General features: G+C 44.2%; 4 protein-coding genes across 22 annotated transcripts in view; 1 reads left to right on the plus strand and 3 right to left on the minus strand.

Moving 5' to 3' along the window:
• LOC6551461 (mannosyl-oligosaccharide alpha-1,2-mannosidase IA) overlaps positions 1-7,628 on the minus strand; it is a 50,101-nt gene extending 42,473 nt beyond the window's left edge. Inside the window, exons 1-3 of one of the 19 annotated variants that reach the window (XM_026982647.1) lie at positions 7,426-7,628; positions 7,072-7,081; positions 5,235-5,985 (exon numbers count right to left, since the gene is read on the minus strand). In XM_026982647.1, coding sequence (XP_026838448.1) covers positions 5,235-5,849 — 615 coding nt within the window. In that variant the 5' untranslated portion in view covers positions 5,850-5,985; positions 7,072-7,081; positions 7,426-7,628. Of the gene's footprint in view, positions 1-5,234; positions 6,241-6,900; positions 6,953-7,071; positions 7,082-7,322 lie in introns of those variants that run through there. The other 18 variants (XM_026982641.1, XM_026982650.1, XM_026982642.1 and 15 more) reach the window with 18 other exon arrangements.
• A 227-nt stretch (positions 7,629-7,855) lies between these two features.
• LOC6551458 lies at positions 7,856-10,223 on the plus strand. Its single transcript, XM_001977213.3, has 4 exons — positions 7,856-8,216; positions 8,282-8,426; positions 8,487-9,493; positions 9,836-10,223. The coding sequence occupies exons 1-4, from the start codon at positions 8,040-8,042 to the stop codon at positions 10,019-10,021; spliced, it is 1,515 nt and encodes a 504-aa protein (XP_001977249.1). The 5' UTR covers positions 7,856-8,039; the 3' UTR covers positions 10,022-10,223.
• Positions 10,224-10,274: 51 nt separating this feature from the next.
• Positions 10,275-11,332, minus strand: LOC6551457 (putative hydroxypyruvate isomerase). Its single transcript, XM_001977212.3, has one exon. It carries the CDS (start codon positions 11,156-11,158, stop codon positions 10,364-10,366), a length of 795 nt encoding a protein of 264 aa, XP_001977248.1. The 5' UTR covers positions 11,159-11,332; the 3' UTR covers positions 10,275-10,363.
• Positions 11,333-11,721: 389 nt separating this feature from the next.
• LOC6551456 (microtubule-associated protein RP/EB family member 1) lies at positions 11,722-13,600 on the minus strand. Its single transcript, XM_001977211.2, has one exon. The coding sequence runs from the start codon at positions 13,597-13,599 to the stop codon at positions 11,722-11,724; it is 1,878 nt and encodes a 625-aa protein (XP_001977247.1). The 5' UTR covers position 13,600.
• Positions 13,601-13,906: the final 306 nt, after the last annotated feature.

The following is a 13,906-nucleotide window of genomic DNA, read 5'->3' on the forward strand; positions in this document are numbered from 1 at the left end:
ACGCACACCGAAGCACACAAACACACACAAACATGTGGATAAGCGAATAAGCGAATACGCGGGTTGTCGTAGGCCCGTCGATGCCGACAAACAAATGGCAGAGAACGTAAATAGTTCGTGGCGATTACGGTGGCGTATACGTGATACGTATTGCGCATACGACGCGTGGCGCGTCCAAAAAAGGAGTTGACGCTTCCAGCGCAGGCGAGACATTAAACGCACCGCAACCGAACGGCACCACAAGAAGCCCAAGTCCACAGGGCAGCGTAAAAGCAGCAGCAGCAGCAGCAGCAGCAGCAGCAGCGGCGGTGGCTAAAATATATCAGCTGCAGAGCAGCCAGACAGTATGGCTTATAGTGTCCCCTTGGCCTCCCCACACACACACACACTCCTTCATCCCGTAATTCCCACAGAAACCGAAGCCCGAACGACCGGGTGCCGAGTGCGAATCGGTTGAATTCGGCCTGCTTCGAGTGAAGAGACGAGCAGACATCGAAAAGTCGAGGGCTGTCGAAGGAAACTGGCGAGATATTGTACCTGAAGAATTCGGGGTACTCTACAGCAGAGACAGTATTAATAGGAAATGGAAATCACTTTTATGTTTCAGAGTTAAGTGTTAAATAGAAAAGCAACAAATGAATGTAAAATTTAAAAAAAATGTTAAAGGGTATACAAATTTTTACTAATCATACATAATATATAATACAATCATGCAACTACAGTAAAATGCAACTAGGAATAAGATACGCGATATGAGATATAGTATCTCATCGAAACCATCTATCCTTTAGATGAGCAAAAATTACTAAAACCAAAGGACATATGCAGAACACACTTCTTCAACCAAACGACCAATCCCGTTTATCAATGTATTTTGGCGCCAAAAAATCGTGCGTAAGCTCGGAAAGCTTTTCGATTACGAAGAAGCTTTCGCCGAGCTTAGCAACAACTGCAGCGGAACGAAATGGCAATGGGAACAAGCCGAAGCAAAAACATTTCTCTCCCTTAATGTTCAGTCGACATCGACGGATGATGGCGAAAGGTTCTCCAGAACTGAACTGCAGACTTTACTGCTGGCAGCACACAAATGCTGGAAAATCGAAAGGTCAGCCTGGGTTCAATCTTGATTCAAACTTTCAGAATGTTTTGTCTGTTTACTCTCAAAGATTCTGCACTTATAAAAAACTTAAGCAAGTTGTAATTGTACAAGTTGGCTCCTCTGTGGAAGAGTTGAGAAACCTGTCGCTTTGTTGCCTTGCGTAAACTTGTGATTCGTGAGATAATGTGATTTATCTTCACAGTTGAACTACCTTATAAGTGGGGTCTAATTATTACGGCACACGTACAATTAACTGAAAGTGGATTGGAATACTCATTAGGTGGGAAAATTGCAAGTTTATGCAACAATACTTGATGTCGATGCCTTCCATTAGCGATTTATTTGATAACTATTTGAAAGCAGGCGGAATTTATGCATTTATTTGGACCTGACTCGCTTTTGCTGTCATCAACTGTTTTAAAATCTCTGCAAAGTGATTTCAAATGCTATATTTTTGAGCTATTTTTAAACATCCTGGGAGAGCAGCATATGTTTTAAAATCACCAACAGAATTTTCGTTATGAAACCACATTATGAGAGCCCAACACCAATTGAAAAAAGTCTTTGGCAGTATACAGTTTACTATCTATGTTATATTGAAAAGCGTTAATACATAAATCGCAAAATAGGTAAAACAATTCCTAATAGATCATCGTTTACAATGCCCCAGAGGGCAGATAAAATCATGGGCGCCGTCCTCAATAATTTCTGGTACACAATAATGTATGTTCGACGAAAAATAAAAAAAAGCAAAAAATAGCAACTGTTGCGCTCGATAAACATGATAATGGCAGCATGCTAACACACGAACACCCCGACTCGCTAAATAACTTTTACCCAGCTTTATTTCCTTCCTTTCAGCGGCATAATGCCACCGATTGTGGCAAGCCCCGAAATGACCGTTGGAAGTTAGTCTGTCTATTGACACATTTGCTTCTATTCTGATATTATATTTTGTATACTTTTCTCCAATTCGCTGCTGGTTTGTATGCCCAGCACGATTTTTGGTGAAAGCGGAGTCCGAAAATGTGGGAGTAGTATGAACTAGACAGAAAGTTTAGAGTTACGGAACAGTGGGCCAAGTTCTCTTTATAAGCTTATACATATAACATGGCCAAAAATGATCGCATAGCCAAAAAATTACTATTTTGTACAGCTTTTGTACAGATCGGTAGAAAATTTGATTGCGAATGCAACGAAGAAAAATAAAAATGCGGGTTTACCTGACCTCAGTTCTAGTATTCGATATCGACCTATATAGAGAATACTCAATTTTTAATCAATCAGCTAATTAAATGCTTACGTGACTCCGCTATTTTATTATTAAATGAATAACATTTGATAAGAGTATTTCCGTTCCTTACAGAAACAGCAGAAATCAAGATCAAATGAAGTGGCCAATTTATTTGAGGCCAATTCCACTGTGCCCCACGCTGTACTCAAAGTAAATATGTACGCAATGACTAAATTAACAAAGAGACCTCACCCAAATGGGTCAACATTGTTTTAAGGCCCCAGTCCCCCCTTTTCGGAACCAAAGAATAGCAACTGGTGGCATGAATAGAAATGTGGCAATAGAAATTTCTATGCATCGTTTCGTATTCTCACTTTTTTTGGTCAAGGATAGTTCGTGCAGTGCATGAGTCGCGTATTTAAATGTTGTACACATAAATACCAAAATATAGTTAAAAATTTGATCTGTATACATATAGTATAATGTAATAGCGTGAGTTATTTGAGTTTGAATTTCTATCAGTAAGTGTCTATTTAAACAGGCCAAATCCATTGCAATTGTAACGTGAATTTAATGCTTAACTAGCCCTGAAAATTGTGTATTGCGATTATAAATTCATAATAAGACTCTATATGGTCAGTGAACAGATTGTACCGTCCAGCTGATGATGGGTTTTTAATGTGTGTTTTAATGGTTCGTTGAGTGCCGTTGGAAAACTGTCAACCATGCAATGAGTGGTACTCTGTAACTAAGTAGTAATTGAAATTTCCATCAGGTTTTGTCCATTGCTCCATTCCTGCATTGCCACATTGCATGTCGCATGTCATCTGCTCGTAATACCATTACAGAACCATATGTCTTTGGTGTGAGGTTCTGTCGGTCGCCGTCAGGTTTATTGATTCAATTTTAACAGTTTAGGGGTTGGGACTAATATACAATTATGGGGGGTTTTGAGCCCAAGGCCGTTGTCGTAAAACTTACAAATAAATGGTAAAGGCAAAGGAATGCGAGCGAATTAGCACGCAACTTGGAATTTATAGAGTTAAATCGGGATAACAATGTGACACTTTAAAAAATTAAGAAGCTTAAACTGCTACAAAATGTTAAGTATAATTGAAAGTTTTCCTAATTGAAGTTTTTAAGTAATGACTGGAAATGGGTGTATTATCTGATGTGTTTTTTGGAATCCTAAAACCAGTTGTTTTACACCTTAAAATGGTAATTGAATGGTGTTTAAAACTCTTCAGATACTTGTTCAGCTGTTAAACAATATTCTCTGATCGTAAATTAGCAAATTTTTGGGACAACAGTGGGTTTCACTCTAATTTTTTGTGTATATAAACACAGAAGAAAGATACGAAAACGAGAAACCAAGATAAAATAAAATCAAAATCCAGTTCAAATCAATTCGAGGGTTCAAATCCCACAAAAGCCAGGGGCAGTAGAGCAAATATTTTATTTTATTTACGATCGAAACCAAGTTGACAGCGAAACTGGAAATGAATGGCAGAGATGGTAGAGATTCATCGTTCGATCGATCGAATAGCGATTGCAATGCAATTTAATGCGAATTGAAATTGGTCAAAAGAAAAACCCACACTGGGAAAATAGGTTAAGTTATCACAATGATTCGCGTGCTGTTCTCAGGGAATTTCAATTCAATTGATTTGCCTCTTGTTACCGAGCGCAAATTCTGACTTCTCCCCATATTCAGAGAGCAATAAATTAGTACGAGAAATAATGTGAAACCCGGGCAAAGCAAAAACAAAAGCGAAGGTGGCTTTGATGACGAAGGCATTCAGCTTGATACTGGATTCTAGACTTTATATTCTTTATATGTACATATGTACATATGTGTGTATTTTTTATTCAGCATTTTCTGCTGTCGCTACCCTCTGAAGAAGTAATTTTCGCTGACTGCTTATTTTAATGATTGGAGTCAGTCAGTCAGTCGGCCATTCGGTCAGCAGATTTTGTTTTCCATTAAACGTCCGAGGGGCCAGAAATAGAGATTTTGGATTCTGAGTCAGTGGAATCATCAAACAGAAACAAAAGCGAGGCCGAGTAAAAAAATTAGACACGCAGAGAATTGTGAATTGGTTATGGAATTTCTAAATGCAACAAGTCGACGGCGAAAATGGGTTCCCTATGGAGAGTCGTATGAAACTAATTTAAAAGTTAACTGTGGCCTCTTTAATAACAACAGCTATGGATCAACGAGGAAATGGGCATGCGATAAAGATGACGATATATATACATTAATATATAATGCGTGGCGCAAAAACCATTTTCTTAAAATCTCTTCACCGAGTTGGCAGCAAAGACCAGTGGCATGGGGAGAAAGAACAACTTTCGTGGCACATTTGTGGCACATTTGTGGCACTGGACGCCGTCTCCACAAACAATTAGTGTGAACAGATTGTCGCGGAAGTGCGAATGGGATTCGCTGTATAATAGCGGAATGCTGATAATTGCCCACGTTGTCAAAGTGGAAAAAAAAAACAGAAAAAAAATTATATAAATGCAAAATTAGAGCATCATAAAAAAGATGACGGAGAAAAAAAAACGGAAATTACGCTAAATCCAGCTGAGCTTTAAAAAAAAAAAAAGAGCGATAACGCCGCGAAAATTATGTATATTTGCTGGCTTAAAAAAAAAATTGGTTATCCAATATAACAATATAACCTCAAGGCAGTATGTATGATTTATAACATTGCACTCATAATCAATAAAAGATTATATATCCACATCAAAAGTCTCCTAGTACTAATCATACTTATTTTAGGGTACTGTACCTATAGTTTATAAAACCTGTTTGATCATACTTATAACAGAACACATGGGATCGATCTAAAAATCGGCCATGGTGTGTATTTGAGTTATCAATTGTGAGCCACCTACCTCTTTGACCTTCTGACGCCGCTCCTCCAGTGTGGTGTCCAGTCTATCCGGCGCTTGATCATTGCCGCCGCCTCCCAATGGCAGTTGTAGTTGTGGCTGGTTGTGCTGGCCGGAACTTTGTGTATGGGATGAGGGCTGACTGGCGGCATTGTCTCCCTGAACTGGAGCGGCCAGAACGGGGATGGCGGCGTGCCCCTCATCCTGGTCCATCGGCTGATCCGCCAGAGCGGCGACGGGAGCTGGTGCCTGAGCCTGTTGGGCGAGCACCTGGAATTGTCCGCCCTCTCTGCCGCCTGCAGCCGGTGGCTCATCGAGCATGTCGCCGAGTTCGGCGCGGATCTTTCGCTCCAAACGCTGGCGATCCCCAATGAAATGCGGATCCTCGCTGCGATGGGAGGCGTGTGCAGCAAGGGGCGGGGCTGGGATGAAGATCTCCGGACCGGCCTTTCGGAAGTGCTTGTAGACGCGCAGGACACGATCGCTGCCGAAGTTGTCCGGCAGCAGGAAGATGCCCGCGAAGCAGAGGAAGCACAGCGTTACCAGGACGAGTCCAATCAGACATTTCTCGCGCGAGTGGAAGTTTGATTTGCGTCCAATTGGACTGATGCGATACATGGTAGAATTTGTATTTGCTTCAATTCGATTTAAGTAATTGTTTGGGTTATTAATGTTGTTCCACTGTAGTCTTCTCGGGCATTGGCGGTAGACTTTTTAATTTATGTTATGTTTATGGATTTCCTGTCAAGTTTCACTGATTTAGCGAAAAGGTTTTAGATTGTTTATGAATAATAGGGAAATAATTGTTGTCTCTCATTAATTTGTACTTTTATAGCAGGAGTAATTTTATTTGTTTGTTTATCTCGTGAACTTTCTTTTTTTTACACTCAGCTGTTTAACTTTCTTGCCGAATCTCTCACTCTCTTTCTCTCTGTTTCTCACTCTCTACTCTCTATGGCAGTGCATTCTTATTGTTATTATTGGCTATTTTTGGATGTTTGTACATTCACTCAAACGTTAATGCGCCAAAAAAAGGAGCACGAAATAAAAACGAAATGCCGGAAAGAAAACACAGACATGAACTGCCAGCAAAAACAAAGGTAATTCGATGCGATGTCGCTGCGTGGAAAAAAAGAAGAGCGGCAACACACACACACACACACAAGCAACGTGGCAAACACACAGACACGAGTTTATGCGGGGCTTTGCAAAAATCGTGATTTTGCATGGCATTTGGCATTTACACCGAGGTATCTTATTGGCACAATTTGGAACACCTAAAACATAACTATACTCAATTATGAGTATATCCAGCAAAAGCTACACAAACACTATACCCTGTCTAAGCTCAAATAAAATGCAATATTTTCACTAAGAATTTTAACGACAAAATGCAAAATCCAAAACATTTCACCTTTAAATTTATTTTTTTGTACAATACAACTTTTTAATGCCAAGCCTACACTCATGAATATGAAATATATGATCTTTGTTGCAAACTCCTAAAATTAACATAGGTCTCTATGTTAATGACGGTTTTTGCAAACAAATCCAACAGCAATGAAATAGTTTAATGACTAAAGGCACTGCCTTTGAAATTAGCAATGGTATATATTCACAAGCCCATTTCAACACTTCGATTCGCAATTTATGCGGTGTATTTGCGTACTTTATCTTCGCTGAGATCTAGAATAAATCACGAGCTTGCGGACCTGCATAAACTGCAGGCCAGACAGGGATGGGGCGAGATAGGATGATGAGTGAGAGAGGTCGGAGAGAAACACGCAATATTTTGCAACAACACAACGGGCGGACAACAATAACATTTATTACGGAATACCGTTAGCTGGCTAAACAGCCGTATGAAAAAGGCACAGAAACAAACAATAAAAAAATGAAAATCAAAAGAGCAGTGGCGAAAAGAGAACACAGAGACACAGCTGATGGGGAGAGTGGGAAAAAGGAGGTGACGAAAGAGAGAGGAAACAGAAAAAGGGATGAATCTTTAGATTTGGATTTGATTTTTCTGCCTTCTCTTCGTTCTCCTTTCCACCGCTGGCATCCATCTCGGTGTCTCCATCTCGCTTGCACCTTAGCCGCTTCTTTCAGTTGTTTTTGTTGTTACTTTCCGTTCCTCGCAGGAGGTGTGTTTGTGCGAGCGAGAAGAGAATACGCGTTTCACCTGCCACCTTACGATTTTCCGCAAGCCGACCATCGATTCACGGCAAAGTTACGAGAGGAACGAAGCGCCTTCCACAATCGCGTTTAATTCCGATGGATTTACGTTTCTTTTTTTATTTGAGTTCGAGACGACCAAAAACAGCTTGGATCCGATCCACAGTGTGCCCGCCGCTTATTTTGCCCGAAATGCCGAAGTGACCATTGGTCACACTAAAAGGCAGTGCTACCAGATCGCCGAACCGGCATTTTACACTTTTTCGCAGCTTCCATCGCTACAACGAAATTTCTTAAAAATGGGTACGAATTTGTTCAATAAGTCATATCAACTGTAGTGCATTTTTGAAAGGAATTTTACTGTTAATAGTTGGCGAAAACAAAACAATACTTATTTGTATGCGGCGCTGATAGTGTCCATGTCTCATCACTGGCGAACATTTATCAAATAAAAACTATCGATAGGCCTCGCACAACAAAAATAACTCAAAATGCAACCACTAAGTTTCTACCACAATGCAATTAAATACAATTGTGAAATTGCTATTCATTTCAAATATAAGGGGAATTTCTGTCCGAAGAGGTGACCCCAGTTGCTTCCCTTGCACATTGAGAAGATAAACCCCAAGAGCCATGTCTACATTTGGCGCTGAAGTGGATCAGGTTTGGCCAGCGGTCACCGGGGATTCCCGGCCTCTGACGGATTTTGGACGCAAATTGCTGAAGGATTGCCGGCAGGTGAAGAAACCGGTCGGCGGAGACAATAACTTGGGCCATGTGATGAAGAACTCCGAGGACTTTCCGCTGGAGGTATTGAAGTTTTCCTTTTTGGTAACACCAATCAACTTGGACTTACTACTACTTTTCTCCTGTAGTTCGGCGTGAACAGTGTCAAAGTGTGTCGGCAATCTCCCTTGCGGATTAGCCGGATGAACGAGGAGGTGGCGTCGGCCTATCCAGTGATACATGAACGGACATTGAGCCTCTACCTGCAATACTTGGAACACAAGTGTCGCTGGGGTAAGCAGCTCTCGCGCTTAATTCGCACTCTCAACTGATCGACTACCCATTCGAGCACAGGCAATGCGGTGGAAAAGCCCATCTACCGGAATTTATCGCTCTGCGGACTTGTGCATCGCCTGCTGGAAAAGCGCTGCGCCAGCTTCTTTGCACGGAACGACAAGTTTCTGCTGCTGAGCGGAGAGACCGGGGCCAGTGGCTTCGAAGCTGTGGGTACTCGGGAGGAGAAGGCGCCCCTGGTGCTGGCCGACGTGCTCAGCTACGACGATATCAAGCTCTCCGCGCTGCTTTCCGTGAGCTCCCACACGGAGTTTGTCAACGAGGGCGAGCGAACCAACTGCGGTCGCGTTGATCTGGACACCAAAACTTTGGAGCGCACCGGGGTTATAGTGGGCATGATTGGAGCCCGTCTGTCGCGGCGTAATCTAATGGAGTTTCAGGACATAGTCATCGCACGTCAGCAGAATACGCGCGAAAGGGGATACGGAATGGCGTTGGATGAGCCGGCTGAAACGCGGGAAGAGGACTATCGACGATTGTGGCGCGAGTTCTATGACACGAGGGATCTCATCCACGGCCAGGCAGTCATCGACAATCAGCGGTTTGGACCATCAAGAAACAAGCAAGACGTCTTCGATAATCTGGTGATGAAGCGGCGCTACGCCATCAGCTTCGACATGCTGCTGCTGGAGGCACAGGCACGAGCTGAACGCGTGGAAAAGCTGGCGTACATCCATGTGGTGGGCTTCGGTTTGGGCGTGTGGAAGGCAGCAGCGCAGCAGGAGCGCATCTTCATGGAGACCTTTGAGCAGCGCATGCGCACGCTGGGCAACAGGCTCAATCACGTGGGCCTCGTGCATTTCTCCTGGTTTTCGATCACCGACTGCGGCGGTCTACGCAACGGATCGCTGGTAGAGATTCCCGGTCATCCTAAGGACGGCATCAGGATTCTCATATCCAAGCGCAATCCAGCACGAAAGCTAACTGATCCTGAGCACGTCGGAATGCTGCTGGTGGTCTCCTACGCTTGGGATGGAAACGCTCTGCCGGGTAACGAATTCTGGATGGTAAGTATTTTGGAATTCCCTAGCCACAAATGTAGATATTAGGTGGTCATGCTAGCTATAGCTTAGTTATATTTATGCTTCTGCGGTTGGACTTCTATGTGCTTTAGTTTTCTGCCAATGCCCTTTATATTAAATAATAACACTATCTTTTTAATGAGGGCATGCATTATCAGCTTAGTCAGTGGTTATATTCGTGTTAAGTGCAATTAGCATGATAGTTCAATTCAATTCAGGAAAAGTGACTTGACATTTTAGTAATTGTAGTCCTTACCTTGATCTAAACACTTCCTCCTTTCCAATCCCATATACGTAGTACATAATAACAACCTTCATTCGTTTTAGAAAATGCTGAAGTCCACAGGGGACTCCTCGACGGCCTGCTCCACGTTGGTGGCCGAGCTGCACAATCCGTACATCAACACGAAATTCTGCAATGGGAGCAACCTGCACATCGCTTCTCCGGAGCACGGGGTGCTCCACATAGCCGAATATGCCAAGCGGGTGATTCGGAGCGAGAGTGACGGCTAATGAGATACGTGAATCTGTCCGCTATCTAATCTTATCTAATCGCTTACTCGTAGCTACTGTTTTATTCCACATTTGCTGTAGGTCAATTCCATGACCTTTTCACGCAAGCATGACGATTCCACGGGAAAAAAAGGATTTTATATTGCAATAGTTAAGCTCACAAAGAACAAACCTCTTAAATCAATTGTAAAAAGCCATGAAAATGCCTTGAAAACGTTGAGCTTTTGAAAAAGTATGTAATAGAACTCAGAAGTTTGGTTAAACCATCTTTATGTTTGTAAGAAGTGTAAATACATGTGTATAAATGCAGAGCAGTTCCTTGTGCCATATGCGATCCGGTAATTACAGCGTGTAGCCCAGCTTGGAGACCCAACCCAAACCCTCGACAGTGGTCGTCTTGGGCTTGTACTCGCAGCCCACCCATCCGTCATAGCCGAAGTCCTGGAGAGCCTTGAACACAAAGCCGTAGTCCAGCTCGCCTGAAACGTCCGGCTCGTGGCGATGCGGCACCTGGGCGATCTGGAAGTGACCGATGAGGGCCTTGTACTCCTCGAGCGTCTTGGACACGTTGCCGTGCAAATGCTGCAGGTGGAAGAGATCGGCCAGCAGTTGGATGTTGTCCGCAGCCACATCGGCCAGTATACCGGCGGCCTTGGAGTACGAGTTCATGTAGTAGCCGGGCACGGCGTACTTGTTAATTGGCTCTATCACGCCGATCATTTTGCTGGCTCTGAGGCTATCGGCGGCGATCTTCAGATTGGAGGTGTACGTCTTTGTGTAGTCGCTCTCCTGGCCGCCCTTGAAGAGTCCGGCGGTGAGATGGATCTTGCCGCAGTTTACCTGGCGGGCAAAGTCAATGGTGGCGTCCAACTGGCTACGGAACAACTTCTCCGAGCCGGGCACACTGGTGGAGCCGAAGCGCAGCTGATCGTCGCTCTTGTCGAAGGCCAGATTCACCAGACTGACCACCACTCCCGTCTCCTTCACGGCGGACACCACGTCACTCGTCTCGCCCTCGGGATAGGGTATCTCTACCGCTCGGAATCCGTTCTGGTGGGCCAGACGAATCCGCTCCGCGATCGTCGTCGCCCTCTCCGTGAACAAAAAGTTCAGGTTCGCTGCAAACTTGAGTGCCATCTTCCGGGCTGGTCTTTCCGTTCACTAATCTCCGCCTGCGTTCACGCTTGGTAAACAACTGGGGCCACGATGCGATTGCCCGTTTTTTATATTATATCTACCGACTTTTGATACTGCCAATGTCATATGGCTAGAGCTTTTTCGACCAGCTTGTCAAAGCTTGCTTGACTTACATACTGTATGCTTTTTTGGATTTTTAGCTTGCTCCAGAACCACTGACTGGCATTAGTATTTAAGTTAATTTGGTTTAAATAAATACTAGTTTTTAACTAGCATTTAAAATAGAACATCAAAATAATAAACGTTTGTGAAAAGCATATACTCCACCTGGCGGACGACAGGCGAATCAATTGGCAAATAGAACATCAAAATAATAAACGTTTGTGAATGGCATTGACTCCACCTGGCGGACGACAGGCGAACCCTGAATTAAAACGCAAGTTTCGGTTACAAAATTTGAATTTATAATTTCCAAACAAAGAAAAACAAAACCACTGACGCTTCAAAAATTGAATTTAGCATAACGACGGCAAAACTGATAATTTTTAAATGCATACATATGCCTACAAATGTTTAGCGGCTTCTCCCATTTGGGTGCCACTGGCTGCGTCCAGCACAGTGGTTTGCACAGCAACGTCCACATCATTGTCCTCGTCGGTGTTTTTAATGAGCAGCTGGAGGCGACAGTGGAGGGACACCTCGGTAAGGAGCTGCTCGTGGGTGAGTTCGCAGGACGCCAGGACTTGGGCTAGTTCTTTTGAGAGTCCAATCGGAATACCATCATCTTGGATGCCTGGCATTGAGGCTGGCCTGGAACAGAACACCGACGACTTGAAGATCTCCTTCTGTTTGTCCTGGCCATCATTGACCTGGTCATTCGTACCCAGGTTATTCGTACCCTGGTCATTCGTATGCTGGTCATTCGCACCCTGGTCATTCTTATCCTGGTCATTCTTATCCTGGTCATTCGCACCCTGGTCATTCTTATCCTGGTCATTCGCACCCTGGTCATTCCAACCCTGGTCATTCGTACCCTGGCCATTCGCATCCTGGTCATTCTTATCCTGGTCATTCGAATCCTGGTCATTCGCACCCTGGTCATTCCAACCCTGGTCATTCGCACCCTGGTCATTCGCATCCTGGTCATTCGAATCCTGGCTATTATGGCGCATGTGATCCGCTTCAGTGTTCCTAGAGAGCTTAGCAAATAGTTCTTCCGCCCGGGCAGTCATCCTTATGGTTTTCGTTTCCATCGCCTTCTGTCGGATCCCTTGCTTGACAGGATTCCTCTTACTGAGGGGCTCCCGTTCCCAGTTGGCAGTCCCCTGTTGGGACTGCTTCATTCGATTGCTGCCACCCTCGGGCTTTCCATTCGTCTCCATGCGAAGTACGCGCTCATTGCAGGTTCGCCCAGATGAGTCTGGTCTTTCTGGGGGGCTTGGAACCTTGTTGCGGCCAGATATTCCGGTGGGCTTGATGCTCATGGCTGGCGCCACGGGACGTGGAGTGTCGATGGCTATGCCAGTTAGATCCAGTTGAGGGATCTTTACATACGTGACATTCCGTGCGGTTGCCGACAGTTTGGTTCTCGTGGTGCTATTCATGAGCGGCATTTCTAAATTCTTTCGGATTGGAGACTTAGTAGGTCTGCGATGGAGCTCTGGTTGATTGGCTGGAGGTAATCCTGCGGTGCTACTTCGGGCCGACTGCCTTGGCTTTCGAGCATCACCAGCTTTGCCAGGAAGATCTAGCGGAGTGACCACATTCACATCGCTCGCTTTGTTCACGTTGGCTTGTTGCGTTCCTTTTTTGGGAATTTTGGCAATTTTGGGAACACGGACACCATCTCGTTTCTCCGTTGGCATCTGCGACTCCCTTTTCAATGGCGGCGCCTCAGGGTAATCTTCAAATGCAGTCTTGCCTTGATCACGTCTCGGCGATATCTTCACGATCTCTATGCCACGACGACTTTTGGTGGCCGAGACCGGTGTGCTCGATCGTGAGGATCCCATGCCAATGTCCTGGTAATCACGAGCTACCAGTACATCGTAGTCCGAGCACTTTTCCTTGTTGTAATTGGCCATGAAAAAGTGGCGAAACCACACGGCAAACTCAAAATTCTCTACACAACGGCCATGGATCACTTTATTCACCTGCACGGGTGGGATCACTTTGACCTTGTTGAAGGCCTTCTGAAGTTCCTTAAAGTTGGCAACGAACTCGTATTGCTGATTCGGAAAGAACTTCACGCGCTTCAAATTGATCAGCTTGGGAAAGAGCATATGCATCAGATTACAGTAGGCTGCTCCGGTGCACAAATGCTCGATATTGGTCAGGCTGCATTTGAGCGTCTCGTTGAACCAATCGAGGATTTCGGCACGGGACCACTGAACCAGCGAATTGTGGGTGACGGTCACATTTTGGGCCCTCAAAGGGGGCATCGTTAATCCGATCGGGCAGTATGTATGTAAAAGCTAGTTAATAAATTGGCGATTACCTCCCTGGACATTCGTCAATAACTTACCGAAAGGAATGGTAGTAGGTAACAAAATTCAAGTTATCTCGTGGATTGGCTGTTGTACAGTTCCTTGCTAGAAACGTAAAAGTTCACTTTTAGAAACAGGTCAAATTCCATGCGGCCCGCCTAAGCGTACAAATGCATAAAAATTCGCTTTAGTTGACTTACCAAAATATTTTTCTCGAACGAACAAGTCTAGTTTGGCAAATTGAAAGTATAACTCGTTGTAC

Source organism: Drosophila erecta, unplaced genomic scaffold (assembly GCF_003286155.1).
Source record: "Drosophila erecta strain 14021-0224.00,06,07 unplaced genomic scaffold, DereRS2 tig00000152-arrow-arrow-pilon, whole genome shotgun sequence".
Classification (NCBI taxonomy): domain Eukaryota; kingdom Metazoa; phylum Arthropoda; class Insecta; order Diptera; family Drosophilidae; genus Drosophila; species Drosophila erecta.